Genomic DNA, 18,289 nt, shown 5'->3' with positions numbered 1-18,289 from the left:
AAACAGTGAATGAATGAATGAATGAATGGGTTTGACAAATAATGGCTCGAGACCGGGTTTGGGCTCTCTTAAGCACTGTATTTTGTATTCTTTGGCACGTTCCTGATCTTGCTAAGCCTTTAGTCTCCTCTTTTGAAAACTAAGGGCAATCCCGATAACGCCCATCTCTGGGGATTGCTGTAGGGATTAGATGCGGCAGGCGGAGCGAGCTAGCACTTACCACGTGTTCGCTACATGCCCGTTCCGCCTCTGAGTGCTTTGCAACTGTTTGTTCGTTTAATCTTTCCTGCAACCTCTGAGGTAGGCATTACTATTATTGCCATTTCCTGGTAGGGTTTCTTACCAATTTTAGTACAGATGGGTAAAGTGAGGCTTGGAGAAATTCATTAACTCACCCAAATCACATTGCGGACTGTAGATCCAGGATGCGAATCCGGATCTTCATAGTGTTCAGGGTCTTAGGCACTAAGCTCCTGCCCAGCCCAATGGAAAGGCTTCAGCAGAACACTCGCACAAGTGAACAGCTGTGAGTAGCAGCTTTTGCTTTCAGGAATGGTCACAATGAATCCCAGTGATTAGAACCGACCCCAGCCAAGTGACCTGAAATACTCCTAAAGCAGGATATTCATCAATCTCTTACCTTTCCCTTGGATATTTCCTTCTATCTCTGTTCTTCCCATTTCAGGCAGGGCATTGCCTTGGGAACAGTGACAGTGGAATACAAATTCCATCTTTTCCTGATCTTTATAATTTACCTGGAGCTGACTACTCACTAAGTGGGATGAACCTGTTCTTTCCAACAACACATCTTGTAAAGGAGCCCCTGAACTACTAAAAGACCACAGCACTTTGCACTTAAAAAAATTTTTTTTAAATTTATTTAAAAAATAAATTTAGTAACAGTAACAGTATTCATTGTTTTTTGCACCACACCCAGTGCCCCATGCAATCCGTGCCCTCTCTAATACCCACCATCTGGTTCCCCCAACCTCCCACCCCCCGCCCCTTCAAAACCCAGATTGTTTTTCAGAGTCCATAGTCTCTCATGGTTCACCTCCCCTTCCAGTTTCCCTCAACTCCCTTCTCCTCTCCATCTCCCCTTGTCCTCCATGCTATTTGTTATGCTTCACAAATAAGTGAAACCATATGATAATTGACTCTCTCTGCTTGACTTATTTCACTCAGTATAATCTCTTCCAGTCCCGTCCATGTTGCTACAAAAGTTGGGTATTCATCCTTTCTGATGGAGGCATAATACTCCATAGTGTATATGGACCACATCTTCCTTATCCATTCATCCATTGAAGGGCATCTTGGTTCTTTCCACAGTCTGGCGACCGTGGCCATTGCTGCTATAAACATTGGGGTACAGATGGCCCTTCTTTTCACTACATCTGTATCTTTGGGGTAGATACCCAGTAGTGCAATTGCAGGGTCATAGGGAAGCTCTATTTTTAATTTCTTGAGGAATCTCCACACTGTTCTCCAAAGTGGCATTTTTAAAGGAATTGTAATGGGAGGCTAGGTGATAAGATGCCAGGTGGCTCACGTGGATGAAAACGCAAGCCTATAACTTGGTTTTAAGGATCTTTCTGGAAGATAGGCTGCTGGAATGTGGATATACCTATCTCCAGCAGCCTGGTCACCCAAGGACCACAAAAGGCAGTGTAGTCTTTCAATAGATGGACCAAAAGATGAGCTAGCTGGTTTGCCAGTTCGGAAGCTCCTTGAACCGCAGACCTTGTTATAAACAAGCTAAAGATTCATTGAATGAAATCAAAGTGGATGGAACGTTTGCTCTGAGGGAAGCACTGAACAGACTCATCAAATAGATTTCTTACGATGACATCAGACGGCACAGTAGAGACACCAGGTTGTGAATCCTAATTGTTAAGTGCTGCCTTGAGGACCATCTTAGCTTCCTGTGTGCCCATCTCTAGTCCCGCTTCCCCCTCCGGGCTTCCTTTCCCCATTCATTAAACAGAGATGAACACATTGTTTCCTAGAGGAATTCTAACTTCTCAGTTAGTGGTCATTAGGCGCTGATATAAAATGAATGCAGGCTGTCCAAGGGGTGTAGGTCTCCCCCAAGAATCCCGGAGGGGTCTCTGGGGGCTTCAGCTTTCAGTGCTCATTTGAAAGGCCTTTTCACATTTACACACAATGCTCTGAATTTCTACCAATCCGAGTGCTCTGAGAAAGCCCTACTCTCCGAGGTGTACTAATTACAGACACTGATTGCTAAATCAAGCTACTGTATCCACGCAGTTTAGTTCAAGTCAATTTGTGATATTGCTCCATTATGATAATGTCTGGAGAAAAAAAGACTCCCGGCTTCAGATGAATTTCCTTTCCTGTTTAAATCACAGTTAATTTTTCTCTGTACGCCTGTATCGCCTACCCTGGGACAGCAGCCCTTATGCCGGATAGTATTCCCTGGTTAAAATCCTAGACAGCTGGAGGCGTGCCAGAAATGGAAATAGAGGCACGGAATGAAGGTGGAGGGGTGCGAGAGAATTTACTCGGTGGTAGAGGGGAAGTGTGTGTGCGCATGCGCCTAAGAGAGAGAGAGAGAGAGAGAGAGAAAGATGACCAGGACGGGGAGTGGGGGGTGGGGGCAGGAGGTACAGAGATCCACAGAGGAGAGATAGCCATATTTTTTTCTGCCATGATTAGAAGTCTGCCAGGGCTTGGCACGTACACAACAGGGCCATGGTGACTGTCTCTTGCCCTCTCTCTCTGGGCCCTGGGTCCCCATGTAGGCAGACGCCTTTACACCAGCTCTACTCGGCATCCTTCAGCAAGCAGAAACTGCAGGGTGCCCCCACCAAGAAGCCCGCCCTTCCCTTTGGAGACCTGCCGCCCGGGTTCCAGCATCTGCACACCCAGCTCCAGTACGAGTGCATCTCGCCTTTCTACCGCCGCCTGGGCAGCAGCCGCAGAACGTGCCTGAAGACCGGGAAGTGGAGCGGGCGAGCCCCATCCTGTGTCCCCAGTGAGTCAGGGCTCCTCCCAGGACAGGGGCCAGGGCGCTGTCTGTCCTAAGCTTCCTCGGCCAGTGGGCCTCCAGCTAATTCCGTAGCTTGGTTATGTCTGATAGTCCACAGCTGGACCTTCCTTCCCTTGGCACAGACTTCTAACTGTGGAGAAACTGACTCTTTAGGTCTTTGATGAATTTTTTTGGAGGGGCCATACTTCCTTGTGGATCGTTATTTCTTATTTATTTTTTTAAAAGATTTTAGGTATTTATTTGAGAGAGAGAGAGAGCCCCCATGCAGGGGAGTGGCAGAGAGAGAGAACCATAATGAACCCCAAGTGGGGGAAGGGTGAATGACATCAGAAGACTTCTACTTAGATGGTCTTGGATACCCTGTCCGAGCCTGTTTTCATGCTTAGCATCCCATGGTACTCAATAGGCAGTTATTTATTAGGCGATGCGGTGTTGAGTATCCATATGATTATGGTGATAATGACTAAAGTAATACGTGGAGGACTCTGGAAAAGGGTCTTGCACATACCAAGTTCTACCTTCCCTACCTGCTTTGTCAAAAGACAGCAGTATGGCTTAATTCTTTGTGGTCAAGTTTATCATGATAGGCATCATATTTTGAGTCCTTTTGCATAGATCCTCATCCAGTCTCCACAAAAACCCTATGAGACATATGGGGTGATTAGATCCATTTTGCAGGCAAGAAGACTGAGGCTTTAAGAGATCTGGCAATTTGCCCAAGGTCCTATTGATAGGAGGAGCCTAGGATCCCAAGCCTTCCATCTTAACTTCAGACTTTATAGCCAACCATGTCAAGGTGGCTGATGACTACACAGTGGTCACGACACCCGTGGACCCACCTTTCCAGATCTGTGTTCTCTGGGTTGCGCAACACATTCCCCTTTGCATGGAAAGGTCTGAGTTTATCTTACTGAGCTGGTGTTTCTCCACAGTCTGTGGGAAAACAGAGAACGTCACTGCTTCCAAGAGCCCGGGACTGCGCTGGCCGTGGCAGGCGGCCATCTACAGGCGGGCCAGCGGGGTACACGGTGGCAGCCTGCACAAGGACACGTGGTTCCTGGTCTGCAGCGGTGCCCTGGTGAATGAGCGCACCGTGGTGGTGGCTGCCCACTGCGTAACCGACCTGGGGAAGGTCACCATGATCAAGACAGCAGACCTCAAAGTTGTCCTAGGGAAATTCTACCGGGATGATGACCGAGATGAGAAGACCATCCAGAACTTACGGGTAAGAGAGGGCTGTAACGGGAAACCAGGTGTTGGCTCAGCAAACTCCGGGGGGCAGGGGGAGGGGTGTCAGTGGTGGGGGTGGGGGCAGTGGCTGCATCCGTCCTGACGCCTTAGCACATTAGCACCCAGCCCAGAGCCTGGCAGGGAGCAGGCGCCCAGTATTTCACATACATACTAGAAAGGCACATCTAGAAAGACTACGGAGTCTTTTTTTCCTTTCGTTTTCAAAATAAGATTTTATCATCTATCACTATGGTCATCAAAAGTTAATCTCCTATTCTGTTTAGGGCATTGTACAAGATAGGCTTCGAGGACTTAGAAAGGCTTTACCCAAGATACTGCTAAGCAATCTTTAATATTCCTCTGTCTTCTCTGCCTATCTCCCTCCCCCTCTCTCTTCCGTCCACCTACCCACCCTGCTCTCTCTCTGTCCACCCATCTGTCCATCTCTCTGCTCATTGTTGAGCTCCCACAGAATGCCATTCACAGGAATGGATACAAAACTGAGTAAGGCATGGAAAAAGGCACGGTCTTTGCCCTGAAGAGTCCACAGGCCAGTGAAGAGACAGACCAGCATATTGTGATTAGTTTGACACAAAAGAAGCCCCGAGGAAATGTACACAAATATACTTGAAGTAATAGAACCTGCGCATAAAAGTGTTAGACTGTATCACACATGTGAGCTCCTAGAGGCCCCCGTCAAAGACAATGATCAGCAAGAGTTGGGACAATCAGCAAAGACTGTGGAAAAGTCTTGTGGAACATTCTGGGTGTGGCTTTGTTTACCTGGAGCCAGAGGTTGCAATCTGGTAGTCTTTTAGGGGCTTGTGTTTGCATAATGCTAGCACACATTTTTTTTTTTTTTTAACCAGTTATTTGCCAACATTTAAAAATCAGGAGGTTCAGATGAAGATCTGGAATCTCTTTTTTGAGAAAGTCAGAAAGTTGGCCCCCTCTTGACCTGCCAGTGGCCAGCGGAGCCCAGTGGCCACTACCCACTTCGGATGGGGTAGGCACCCCTGTTCTCGGCAGCCCCGTCTGTCACCCCACTTAGTTAACACCACCTGCCAGGCGGCAGTGGGCATTTCACTCCACAACCCCCCAAATAAAGCCTGAAGCAAAGTCTCTTCAAATCTTTGTAGCTGTCCCCAAGACACTTTGTCCCGGTAATTTAGCCCCGGGGCTTGCCTCTTATTCCCTGTGTGGTGGAGGGCTCACCACTGCCGTCCATCTGTTGCATTTGTAGATTTCCGCAGTCATTCTGCATCCCAACTACGACCCCATCCTGCTGGACACGGACATCGCCATCCTGAAGCTCCTGGACAAGGCTCGTGTCAGCACCCGCGTCCAGCCCATCTGCCTGGCGGCACCACGGGACCTGAGCGCCTCCTTCCAGGAGACCCGCATCACCGTGGCCGGCTGGAATGTGCTAGCCGACGCAAGAAGCCCCGGCTTCAAGAACGACACGCTGCGCTCAGGGGGGGTCAGGGTCGTGGACCCTCTGCTGTGTGAGGAGCAGCACGAGGAACACGGCATCCCTGTGAGTGTCACGGACAACATGTTCTGTGCCACCCGGGATCCCGCCGCCCCCTCTGATATCTGCACAGCAGAGACGGGAGGCATCGCCGCCGTGGCCTTCCCCGGACGGGCGTCCCCCGAGCCACGCTGGCATCTGGTGGGGCTGGTCAGCTGGAGCTATGACAGGGACTGCAGCCACAGCCTGTACACAGCCTTCAGCAAGGTCCTGCCTTTTAAAGACTGGATCGAGAGAAACATGAAGTGAGCCTCGGGCCCGGGGAGACTCTGTTCGGGCGTCCATCCCACCCAGACGTGTGTGGCACGAGGCCATGTGGGCCTGAAGCTTGACTCTGCCCGTGAACTTGGCTGGGCCAGGGCTTCTGACTTCAGGATTGAAACTCAGTGGAGAGGGAGCAGAGCTCACCTTCTGGGAGGCCACTGCGACCTTGGTTGCTGAGACCATTCGGAAGACAGCAGGGCTGCTAGCAAGCACTGAGTTCCCTCCAAAGAGACTATGCAAATAGCAAAGCAGTGGTCCCCACTCCACCAGCCCTGTGGCCTTGCCTGCCTTCCCTTCCGTGGTGTCAAGGTCATGGCCAGCTCTGGTCGAGAGGTGTGGCCAAGAACTCTGAGATTCAGGAGGTCTCTTCCAAGACTGATCACATTCCAAGGAGCCGCCTGTGGGACCGACCAGGACACCAGAGCTCGGGTGCGGCCTTGGCTTCTGTGTACATTGCTGCAGTAAAGCGTGGTCGTTCTGTCAATCCCCTGTATATATTTTAATAAAATGAGGGTTGGCTTCTGACCTACAGAACAAACGGGCTGTTGTTCTGATTCGTACATGCTGCTTCTCAGGGTAGTGGCTTGGTGACAGCCCTTTAGAATAGATCAAGTTGTTGTTTCCAAACAGTGCATATGGCAAAACTGATGCTGTCTTTTTAATACCAGCCCCTGATTGTGCTGGGTTATGGGCTGGAGGAGGAATGACAAGGGAGACCATCAGATGAGGCACAAACAGAGGAAAATACCAAGGATTCGGTGATTGCCAGTGTCCCCTCTGGTTCTCATGTTCTCAATCTAGCACAAAACTCAGCTTTGAACCTCTATCTTGATGACATGTCTTCCCGGCCTCTGAATCGTTATCTCCTCCTTACTCACACTAGATTGAGATATGCCAAGAAATGGAAGCTTCCCTGTTTTCTGTAACTGATGGGATTTTCCTTTCTAGCCCCATCTGGCTCCCCCTGGATGGTGGAGGGAAAAAAATGAATTCAAATCCAGACCCCGAAGCGATCTGTTCAGGAACATTCACTTTGGGGGTCGGGGGGCAGGGGGGGAGACTCACTCTTTTATCCTTTCTTCTCTGCTCTCTTGGCCAGTCTCCTGCCCCCCAGATGGTGCTGGGGAGGCTGGGGGACTTCAAGCACGGGAACACAATAGGATTCCCAAGGGCCTGCTGGCTTCTTGGGCATGTGTGGTGGGTCTTTCCGATTCCTGGCCATTCTGCTGACACTGACCATGGGCACTGTGGCTGCAACCACTGACACTTGCACTGTGTTTTCTCCGCTTCCCTGGAGCCCAGCAGTCCTCCCTCTGGTGTGGCTCCTCCTCACCCCTGGCTGACACTGGCACTCCTGAGAAGTGGGGGTGACTCCCTTGGACCCTGGTTTGCATCTCACTGCCCCAGCGAGAGCCTTCTCTGGCAGCCACCCGGCCAGACTCTCGGTGACCTCCCTGTCCTCCCTCTGGGGCTTTGCGGGAACATCTCGGTCTTATCTGCCCTTCATGAGGGCTGAGAGCCCAGGGCTGGGACAAGGAACCCTGAAAGACATTCACCTCCTCTACGGCCAAGCAGGAATGCTACTGCTTCTCAGCATCTTAGAGAACATTTTTTTTTTAATTTTTTTTTTTTTTAAGATTTTATTTATTTATTTGACAGAGAGAGAAATCACAAATAGGCGGAGAGTCAGGCAGAGAGAGAGAGAGAAGCAGGCTCCCGCTGAGCGAAGAGCCCGATGCGGGGCTCGATCCCAGGACACTGAGATCATGACCTGAGCCGAAGGCAGCGGCTTAATCCACTGAGCCACCCAGGCGCCCCCTTAGAGAACATTTTGACCTCTTGGTCTTTAACCCCAACACAGGAGGTTAGGACACATTTGTCTTCCAACCTGCCTTGCCATCTCTGTGTCTTTACTTAGTCCCCAGAGGCAGGAGACAGTTTCTGGTACTTTATGTTTCTATCAGGCTTTCTTGGGGCTTTCCATAGTCTGTACCCACCTCCTGTCTCATGGCTTAATCTTAGAGCAATGTACTAGTTACTGACTTCTGAGTAACAAACATCTAATGCTCGTGGGTTAGAACAGGCAGTATTTATTTTCTCCCAGATTCAGTGGACCAGGAATTAGGGAGCTGAGGTTGGCATGGGGTTTTAGTCATCTGAGACCTTAACTGGGGCTGGAGTATTGGGTTCAACAAATACTGGGTTTGACTAGATTGCTCAAAGGTTTTTTCCTTCTTTTCTCTAAGCCTAGAAAACTTGGATCTTGAGAAGCATAGCAGAAGTTGGAGCAAAAAGATCTGAATTAAGATTTTTTATTTTCTTTTTAAGGATTTTATTTATTTTGAGAGAGAGAGAGAGAGAGAGAGAACAAGCAGGGGGATGGGCAGAGGCAGAGGGAGAAGCAGGCTCCCTGCTGAGCTGGGAGCCCTATGCAAGACTCGATCCCAGGAATCTCAGATAATGACCTGAGCCAAAGGCAGATGCTTAACCCACTGAGCCACCCAGGCGCTCCTAAATTTCTGCTTTTCAATTCCTTTTCTGAATGACCTTGGGCGAGTGACCTAACATCACTACCTCATTTTCACCAACTATTAGGCTGACATAATAAAACCTGTTTTTTGTGATAACTGGGATGATCCAGTGAGGTGTCACATAAAGCGCTGAGCAGGGCATGTGGCTTAGAGCTGGTGCCTATGATTCCTGGATCCCCTACCTGGACCATCAATTCCCAACCATATACAGCTGTGGGCGGTGGTGAGCAAGTCTGTGGGAGGCTGTTGCCTTTGCATGTGGTGTTGAAACTAAGTCAATAGGGCCAGAAAGCTGGATGGGAAGTTGACAAAGCAAGGACAAGCTGAGACCATGTGTTCCCTTGCTGTCCCCCATCTCAATGACCTTCAGGAGATGCTGGCACCCCTTGCACGTAGCTGTACACACACCTGCTTCAGGACACTTGGAGAAGACGGAAGAGAATTTCCAGCACGTGCTAGAGGAGCTGCGGGCCTGGGTGCTGTCCCTCCCCGGCAAGGCAAGCTGGGGGATCAGTGACAATGTATACAAACTGTCCCAGTTACTCGAATGCTACCGCCTTTCAGAGCGTGGGAGGTAGCTGCTCCACTCCCCTCTTCAAATATCACGTAAGTTTCTCTGGTTCCAGCCCTCGTTGCAATCACACAAGGAAGGGAATTCTGCAGAGTTCCAGCTTCCCCTAAGTTGACCTAGAACAAAAGCCATCGCAAGTCGTGGAATATGCCTGCCAGGCAAATGTTTGTCAACTCAGAATGCATCTGGGGGGAGCCTGAAAAGACTCCTGATTCATCCAGAATAGTTTGGTTCTAATTCCTTTTACAGTTGTTCTATTGTCTTTTACGCACACGCAGCCTCCAACATGGAATGTTCTATTGGCGAGGCCTTGAGGAGCTGGCCTGGTACTTGCAGCTAGGCTGTGGTGCTCTTCTGTTGAAGGTCACTGATTTCACAAAACGCTAATAGCCGTCAAGATCATCTGTGATTGTGATGATCAAGACACCAACAAGACCACATCATCTTGTCTACGGACAGACAAAAGGAAGGTCACCATACCAACTCCCGAAATACCAAGTATTCCCTCCAGTTAATATGTATGACCACTGCTTCTGCCAATTACAGTTTTAGCCTTGAGCTGGTCTTCCTTCCTTTTGGATAAGGTTTATTGTGGTAGCCATTCCAGAATTGTGTCCGCTTACTGATAGGACCCAATTGAGAACAAAACCCTACTTCCTTGAAACATTCCCCAAATCACCTAAGAGAAGCTCAAATCCTACACATTCCTTCTGACACTATTCTGGTGATACACCCCAGAGATCCCCGTGATATCTACATTCTCTTATATGTCAAAAAGTAGTTAAGTCTGACTTGCTTAACTGTTGGTGTGCTGCTGGCGATCTTCGGCTGGAGATCGTTGAAAAAAAAAAAAAAGGTATATACTCACATATATACTTCTACATATAAAAGAAGGAGTCTTGCCTAAATCCTATAGATTTTAAATTTTGTATATCATATGATGACATTTATATGATATATCAAATGGAAGTAAAGTCTGTACGACTTGGGCAAGACTCTTACCTTCCTTAGGAGTGGCCAGGCTTACACATCAAGTGAACTGACTGGTCGGCGCACACTGTATCCTCTCACATAAACTCCCACGGGGACTGAGACCAAGGGGCAATCCACGCTGGCCAGCATTTCCAGTTACCCTGTCTTTCACAGGGTTCTCAGTCCCTCAGCTGAGTCTTTGGAGTGGTGGATGGGAAGGAAGTAGGATGTTCTAAGTACAGAAAGAACTTGGCAAGTACATAAGTTTAAGCATGGAGAGGGATGGCCTGGAGAAGGGCCAATTATTTCCCAACACGAGCCCTTTATTACAAAGAAGGGTGAGGTTGGCCAGCCAAGGCAAGGGCAGTCAAGGTGAAGTCCATTGGTGGTGGATCTCAAATGCTAATGTTTAATAATTGGGCTTCTTATTGCCCATTGGCAAATATCAAGCTCACGGTCCTATCTCCAGGAGGGAAAGGGTAGAAGTGGAATCCTAGAAAGTCCCATCCGGCTGGATGTACGGACAGAGGCAGCGGTTAGAAGACGCAGCCTGAGGTCTAATTCCAGTTCTGACAAGTTGCACGCTATGACCTTGAGCGTGATGCTCCATCTGTCTCCTGCAGTTGCCTCGTCTGTAAAGGGGAGTGACAAGATGTGAGGATGATGCGTCCGTGAATGCAGCATGTAAGATAGTGTCCGACCCATTGCACTCTGTCGACGTTGGCCAATGTTATGGTTGTCGTTTTGGTGTTCTTCACGAGCAGGAGATTGGAGATCTAGGAACCCGTCCGGAAAAAAAAAAAAAAAAGTACAAGGGTCCGAGAGGAGAAGAGAAGTCTTAGAATCCCAGCATGTGGAGAAAAGTTTGATAATCTTTGGAGTGGGGTTGATCGCAGGAAAGGGTGGGCAAAGATAAACGGGGCCGTGGGTTAGAGGAACCGAAAAGGTTGAGAACAAGGGCGGATGGGACTGTGTAAGTGGGAGGTATCTGGATACATTTCCGAGACAAAATGCTGGAGCTTATGGTGGTTTTTTTTTGTTTGTTTTTTGTTTTTTACTTTTCCCATCTGCATGTGAGTATGTGTGTGTGTTGGGACAGAGTGGGACAGAGGGGCTGGATTTATTAAAAGGGACTGGGCTCCACTGGATGGGTAGGAATCTTTACGGTTCTTTGGGATTTCAGAATTTTCATGTTGTCAAATTCATCACCTACTCTAAACTTCATGGGCCTTCCCCATTTACATCCTATCTCAGAATTTTAGTCGATAAAATCTCTTCCAACCTGAATTCAATAAAAAATTGGGAGTTCATTGATTTTCCACCTGCCTGTCATTCGTTCAAACGCAAAAATTAGTAGAGCGTTTACTATGGGTGAAGGACTGAGATGCTAAAGGCAGACAAAACAGGCTCAGTGTTTGCCCTCAGTCGTGTGACCCCAGAAATGAGAAATCATGGTGAGGACTAGGAAGGAGAATACGGGGTGTCGTAAGACCATACGGCAAGGGGGGGTGCTGATCTAATCTGGAGGGTGGGGTCAAAACTTGCCTCCCTGGGTTAACTACCAGTTGGGGGCGGGCATAGAGAAGAGCATTTCAGATAGGGAGAAGAGCATGTGCAGAGGTGTTGTGAAGCAGGCTTCCTGGCAGGTTTGAGGCAATTCTAGAAACCAGGAAGGCTGCAGATCAGAAAGCCTGAGGAGGGGGATGGTACAGTGTGAAGCTGGAGGTGGAGTCCCCTGGTCCCTGACCACCTGGAGGACTTGGGGGACGAGGCGAGCGGGCATGGCCGGGATGCCCCATGTGTGTCAAACCCTGTGAATTCCTACATGGGCACTAGCAATTATTAGTGAGGTCATCAACCCGTCAAGTGTAGCCTTTGGCTTTGACTTAGGGTTTTTCCACTGCACTTCTAACCTGGACAGGAAGACCTTGAGTGTCATTGCTCTGACACAATCACATATTGTTCTAATAGAGAATGATCGTAAATGGAGGGGCGATCACAGACGGCTGACGGCCGATGCAGGACACAAAGAAGGGAGACACTTCGATTTGGGATTTCTCTCCCTCCTGCCTTGTATTTTTCTCCTTCTTTAGCATCCTGTGAAAATTTTGAGTGAAATAGTTTGGATCCCTAGGGCTTGGGGAAGTTTATCTTTTCAGGGTTGTTGGAAAGACGAGAACATTTTGGAGTGGTTTGGTAGCAATTTGTGGTTTCTCTTTGCTTTTCTTGGCAGGAGAGCTTGCTCTCCCTGGCAGGCTCTGCCCGGATGTGGCGAGGAGGCCCCACATTTTAAGAAGACCGTCTCAATGGCTGAGTTTTTTAGGGCTCACTTCCCATTTGTATTCTGATTCGCTGAGTGTTTATGCAGATGCTTGTGGACTGGGTCTGAGGGAGAGTGTTGTCAACAAAGAAAAAAAAAGTAGTAGATAAAATTAGGGAATAACTTTCTTAGGTGAAGAATAATATTAGAAACTGAAATCTCAGAGGGGAAAAAAAACCCACAGTGTTCTGTTCCTAAATTTATGGTTTCTAGGAAAAGGTAATTCCAGACCAAAAAGAAAGAAAGGACATCATTACTCCCCGTTTGCAAAGAACAGTGTGTGTTACACGTAAAACAACTCCACGTGCTAAGAAATGAAACCTCCAAGTGAATTGGGCGGCTTCTAATGTACCCATCTTATGCAAAGGCATAATTCAGACTTCGATTTAAAAAAAAAGATCTCTGAATCTATAATCTCAATTTAGAAGTAATTTCCTAGTTGCTGTCTCTCATTCTTTTAGTAAGGAAAATAGCTTTATAAGAAAGATACTTTTGGGATTTGTTACAAAGCCTCTCTCAGAATAATCATGCAATTTCATACAGACGTGAATAGAGAAAATAGAACTAATCCCATCACTGGATTTTCTGAGGTCACGGGAGCCTGACTTGGGTCCTTGATTGAGCCCTTTAGCCAAACCATTTTGCATTTCACCACGGTGAGCTGGTGTCAAGCGGAGAAATCACCCGAAAATAAACAGTTTTCTCTCCACCCTTTGTGAAGCAGAAAGATGTCACTACGGAATACTGTAAAATATCCCAGCAAGGAACAAAAGGAAAGATGCGTAACTGGCATTCTTAGCCATGATTAGAAGAAACTGGGGGGTGGAAATGAAAACACAGGAATCATTCTCAGAAGGTACTTCCACTGTATATAGGAGCAAACTACTAAAAATGAGACAGGCACTCTAATTTAGATTTTTATGGTTTTCATGGTGGGCGTAAAGAATTTGCGCCAACACTGACATTTAACCTCCAGCCATGTTGTACTAGGAGATGCTGAAGTACCGCAATGATATACCAAGAACTCACAGTTCATTCCTCCCCATTGTGAACACAGAATGAAGTCACGCTCCTCCCATGAGAATCCATCAGGAAATAAGTGTAGCTAACAATCGTTTCCGTCTTCCCGAGCTCTCTACTTAATGAGATGGTTTCTGCCTCAAGAATGGATTATATTTAGACCAAATTCTCAGTCTGAATTGAGATTTCTATGAAGTAACATCTCTTTCTCATCAGCGTAAAGAGCGAGTAAAAATAGAACTCCCTCTTCTTGGGCTAATGTGTGTTAATGAGAAAAGAGTGAATGAACTCAACGTGTGTTCGTACTGCTCCAACACGGGGGAGATGAGTGATTTCCTTTCTTCTCTCCTCAATGACCACAGTGGGACAAACAGAACCACAGGCAGGCTCATCTGTCTCTGTGCTGTGTCCCTGGATGCAAAGGGTCGCCACTATCAACCGCCTTTGAGTGAGGAGAGCAGCGGACAGTACCTATTGCCGTGTGCCAGGAACAGTGCGGGGTGCTTTCTGGAAAGTTACCTCCCTGGGTTCTCCTCCAAGCCCGGTGGTGGGGGGAGGGTTCATCTCCACCCCATTCTGGAGGATCAAGTGATTTACTCAACGTCATTCAAGATAGCAAGAGAAATGATGAATTCAACTTCAAGCTCACTGCTCCAAACACAGACAAGTGGTTTCCAGGTCAATCTAATTCTGAAGGCTACACTCTAGCTTCTGCTGTGACCCCCTCAGCATTTTCTTTTAGAGAGAGAGAGAGAGACAGCAAGTGGGGGGAGGGGCAGAAGGAGGAGAGTAAGTATCTTAAACAGGTTCCAAGTTCAGTGCAAAGCCTGACACCGGGCTCAATTTCATGACCCTGAGATGGTGGCCTACACCGACCCATGAAGACCGAAACCAAGACTCGGGGAAATCAAGAATCAGACTGAGCCACTCAGGTGCCCCCACCTCAGCATTCTTAATACACGGATCAAGGGCATTCTCTGCCAAGGGAAAGTTCTCCTACCCGTTGGTTACCTCTCTAAGCCCCCTTCTCTTTCCAACATCTTTTCACGTTCAATTTCATGTCAGGCTTCTCTAGTCTCTCTAATGCTGTTGAGAATACTATCATTCCTCTAAAATAGGAATATTATACGATAATTTTCATTCATCCTAAAAATAGCTCACAAATTTGAAAAGTCAGCATACCCACATTAATTATCTGGATGAAAGGGCCCCTGGTATACCCTCTGTGTTATGTATATAATATATATATACACACACATATATATATATATATATATATATTTTTTTTTTTTAACTTAACCTAACCTTTGGGGCACCTGGGTGGCTCAGTCTGATTCTTGATTTCCCTGAGTCTTGGTTTCGGCTCAAGTTGTGGTCTTGGGATCATGAGACTAAGCCTGATGTTGGGCTCTGTCCTGAACATAAAGCCTGCTTAGGATTCTCACCCGTTCCCTCTCCCTTCTCCTCTGCCCCTTCTCTGCTACATTCTCTCTCTTTTTAAAATAAATAAATAGGGGCGCCTGGGTGGCTCAGTGGGTTAAGCCTCTGCCTTCGGCTCAGGTCATGATCTCAGGGTCCTGGGATCGAGCCTCATATGGGGCACTCTGCTTGGCAGCGAGCCTGCTTCCTCCTCTCTCTCTCTGCTTGCTTCTCTGCCTACTTGTGATCTCTGTCAAATAAATAAATAAAAATCTTAAAAAAAAATAACAAAATTTGCTTTTCTATAAAAAAAAATAAAATAAAAAATAAAATAAAATAAAATAAATAAATAAAATCTTAACAAAAAAAAAATCCTTAACCTAAAGGTGTCTAGTCTTGTAGTCTTAATTATCAGGCCAAAGCTTTATTTTTTATTTATTTTTTAAAAAAGATTTATTTGAGAGAGAGTGGGGGGCAGGGGAGGGGCAAAGGGAGAGGGAGCGGGACAAGCAAACTTCCCACAGAGCCCGGAGCCTGGAGTCCTACATGACATGGAGCTCCACCCCAGCACCCTGAGATCATGACCTGAGCTGACGTCAGAGGCTTAACTGACTGCCATCCAGCCGCCCCAATTATTAGACCAGAGTTTTAAAGGACAGATCCAGACGTGCAGCTTAGGAAATTGAGGAAAGCATGGGGCAGACAGTGTGTTCCTTCAGCGTGTGACAGTCATTGCTGCTGCAAAAATGGCTTCTATTCTACAGATGAGGGAGTTCAGTCTCCAAAGGCTGAGGTGGCCCACTTGGTGTCACGTGGGGAGGAGCTGGGCTTTAACACGGGCCTGCCCGACGCAGCACCCACACGTGCTTTACCAGAACAACTGCGTGGTACCTAAGAAGGCAAATTGGTTCGCTGGGTGGTTGTGACGTTGCAAAGAGCCCTAGCAGTGGACGGCTCAGCTAAGGAGATGATGATGGGCGGTTTTTTCATTCCTGAGTTCTAGGGAACATCAATAATCTTTAAGAGCATGTCTGATGAAATGGTCATTGCATTCAGGGAACAAAAGTCGAATTTAGATTTCTCAGGCATTACTAAATGGCCGTCCCTTTTGGAGGGGGCAACCCCCCCCCCCCGGGTTACTTGGCTGCTATTTTTCTCTCTAGGTCACTTTCTTCTGATAAACTTTGAACATTGGAACATTTCTCCTCTGTTGTCATCATGAGAGGGAATGGGCTTATTTACAGCCTTTTATGGGAAAATGGTGTAGGACTTTTTTTTCTCTATTAAGAGCCTCCCCTACCCCTCACCCTACACTGAGATGCAGTAACCAATCTCAAGCAATCTGAAAGAGAACCAAGACGGGAAATGCATCCCTTGAAGAAGGGGGAGCCTTTATCCCTCCTTTGGTGCAACTAAGCTCCAATAACGATTTAACGACTGCAGAAGAATGTTGAAAATTGTGAAAGTTAGGACGGGAAGCTTTGAGGCCATCCAGGGACTTTTTAAGCCAAAGGTAGCTGAGTCTTCTCCACTGGAAGGTCCCCTGGGTTGGGAGGTCCCTGCATGTCAAGGGGGCAGCCTGTCCCAATAACGATGACACTGTTATTACCACAAACAACACTGCAGAGAGATTAAAAGCGAGGTTCTGCAGGAAGATTGCCTAAACTCCCCTCCCTGCTCCCCCAACTTCAGCCATTGGTCCCGGGGATCCATCTTCCAACTTCCTCCGTCCTGCTGTGCTCCCCGCAGAGGCTAGGCTTCAAGGACTGCGCCTGGAGATGCTTCGGTGTGCTTTCCAGCTTCCACCTTTGGCCGATAGGATAGGGGGACCCAGAGGGGAGGGAAGAACAGGAGGGAAGGGGGATCAAGTCAGTCATTCCCAGGTCCCTTTCCAGCAGGTGGCTGTGGCAGCAAAGGTGCTGTCCTGCATTCGGCACTCCCCTTTAGGTGCCAGTCACCTTCAGGATGAAGGCAGATAATAGTGCTCTGCTGTTACCAGTCCAGGGGATCCGCGCGCTATCCCTTGGAGTTCCCCGACACCCTTCTCGTATCCTTCTACGTAGTCCCTTTATTACACTCTACTTAATTTGAATATGCCACCTTATTCTGGCTAATACCTTGACTGATATGACCACTCACTATCTATGTAACATTGGGCATACTCCTCAAACTCTGTTGCTCTCAGTCTTTTCCTCTGTAAAAGGGGGTTAATAATAATATCTTATGTAGGGGGTCATTTAAAGGGTGAAATGAGGTTATACATAGTATGGTGCTTTGAAGATACAGCAAGGACTCAGTAAGTGGGTAGGGTAATACCACGAATACTGTACAGTTCCTCGACACTACCTTGATTCAACCGTGGTAAGTCACTTCTCATAGCTTGGGTTAGACCTTAGGTAACTAATCGATAAGGCAAAAAGAAGCAAAATCCCTTATGGTAAAAATTAACTTTACAAGTCTTTCAGTCACCTATCAGAGTAGGGTACAGTGTATTTTGTGCGTGTGTGTGTGTTCATGTGTGTGTGTATGTGTGTGTGTGTTCGTGTGTGTGTGTGTGTGTTCAGCCCTGCAGAGTAGTTCTTATTCAAGTCATATTTGAGAACCCTTGAGCTAGATCTGAGAAAGAAAAATCTATGTGCAAACCTCAGAGCATCCTATGCCTTCTGCTTTAGTCGTAACCATGGAGTCCCTAGAGGAGACAGAGAAGCTAGAAAATTCAAAAAGTTCCTGCTAGCTTGTAGGGTTGAGCTTTTTCTGTTCTATTAAGTCTCTATCAACTTCATGCTGCTGGCTAGGAGACTTGAAAGAGAACCATGATGGCTTCTCAACAGACTTGTTGTGAGGACAGAGGAATCTACGAGATCAGACTTCAGGTGGTTTAGCAGAGGCTAGATTTCAAGGGAGCTCTGCAGTACGCTGTGCACACCGCTGCTCCCATGTGTGAAGGCTGACCCTTTCCTGAGCACCCAAGATGCGCCAAGCTTAGTGGTAAGCATTTCCCACATATTATCCCATTTACTCCCACAGCAATCCTGAGGGGGTATTATTACGTTCTCCAGCTTTTAGGTGGAGAAGCTAAGTACCCAAAGTGTTCAGCCTAAGGTACCTGAGTCTAACATGGGTTCAGGGCAGTATTTAATGTGGGTCCACGGGACCCAGAGTTGAGTTCTCATCTAGCACTGAGGTCGTGTGGTAGAGTGGCTCACTCTCAGTGTTCCCTGCGTGCAGAACCTAAGAAGAGAGCTCTGTGTTTGCCGGGATAGATTTTTTAATTCCCTGTATGTGAAAAGAGGAGGGTCCCCTTTTATCATGTCTTCCTTGGTTTTGTCTTTCCAAAGGCTAAAACACCAATTACCTCCAACTGCTTCTGGGTGCCATATTGTTGAACCATCTCTAGTCCAGCAGCTACGGTAGTTGATCA

At 47.5% G+C, this 18,289-nt stretch overlaps 1 protein-coding gene across 5 annotated transcripts in view; it reads left to right on the top strand.

Annotated features, from left to right (window-relative positions):
* PAMR1 (peptidase domain containing associated with muscle regeneration 1) overlaps positions 1 to 6,328 on the top strand; it is a 150,483-nt gene extending 144,155 nt beyond the window's left edge. For all 5 annotated transcript variants that reach the window (XM_032357942.1, XM_032357944.1, XM_032357940.1 and 2 more), the window contains 3 exons: positions 2,763 to 2,995; positions 3,943 to 4,235; positions 5,484 to 6,328. In XM_032357942.1, coding sequence (XP_032213833.1) covers positions 2,763 to 2,995; positions 3,943 to 4,235; positions 5,484 to 6,020 — 1,063 coding nt within the window. In that variant the 3' untranslated portion in view covers positions 6,021 to 6,328. The remainder of the gene's footprint in view (positions 1 to 2,762; positions 2,996 to 3,942; positions 4,236 to 5,483) is intronic.
* The last annotated feature ends 11,961 nt before the right edge of the window (positions 6,329 to 18,289 follow it).

The sequence above is a fragment of the Mustela erminea genome, chromosome 9 (genome assembly GCF_009829155.1).
Source record: "Mustela erminea isolate mMusErm1 chromosome 9, mMusErm1.Pri, whole genome shotgun sequence".
Classification (NCBI taxonomy): domain Eukaryota; kingdom Metazoa; phylum Chordata; class Mammalia; order Carnivora; family Mustelidae; genus Mustela; species Mustela erminea.
This window is presented reverse-complemented; position numbering and strand designations above follow the sequence as displayed.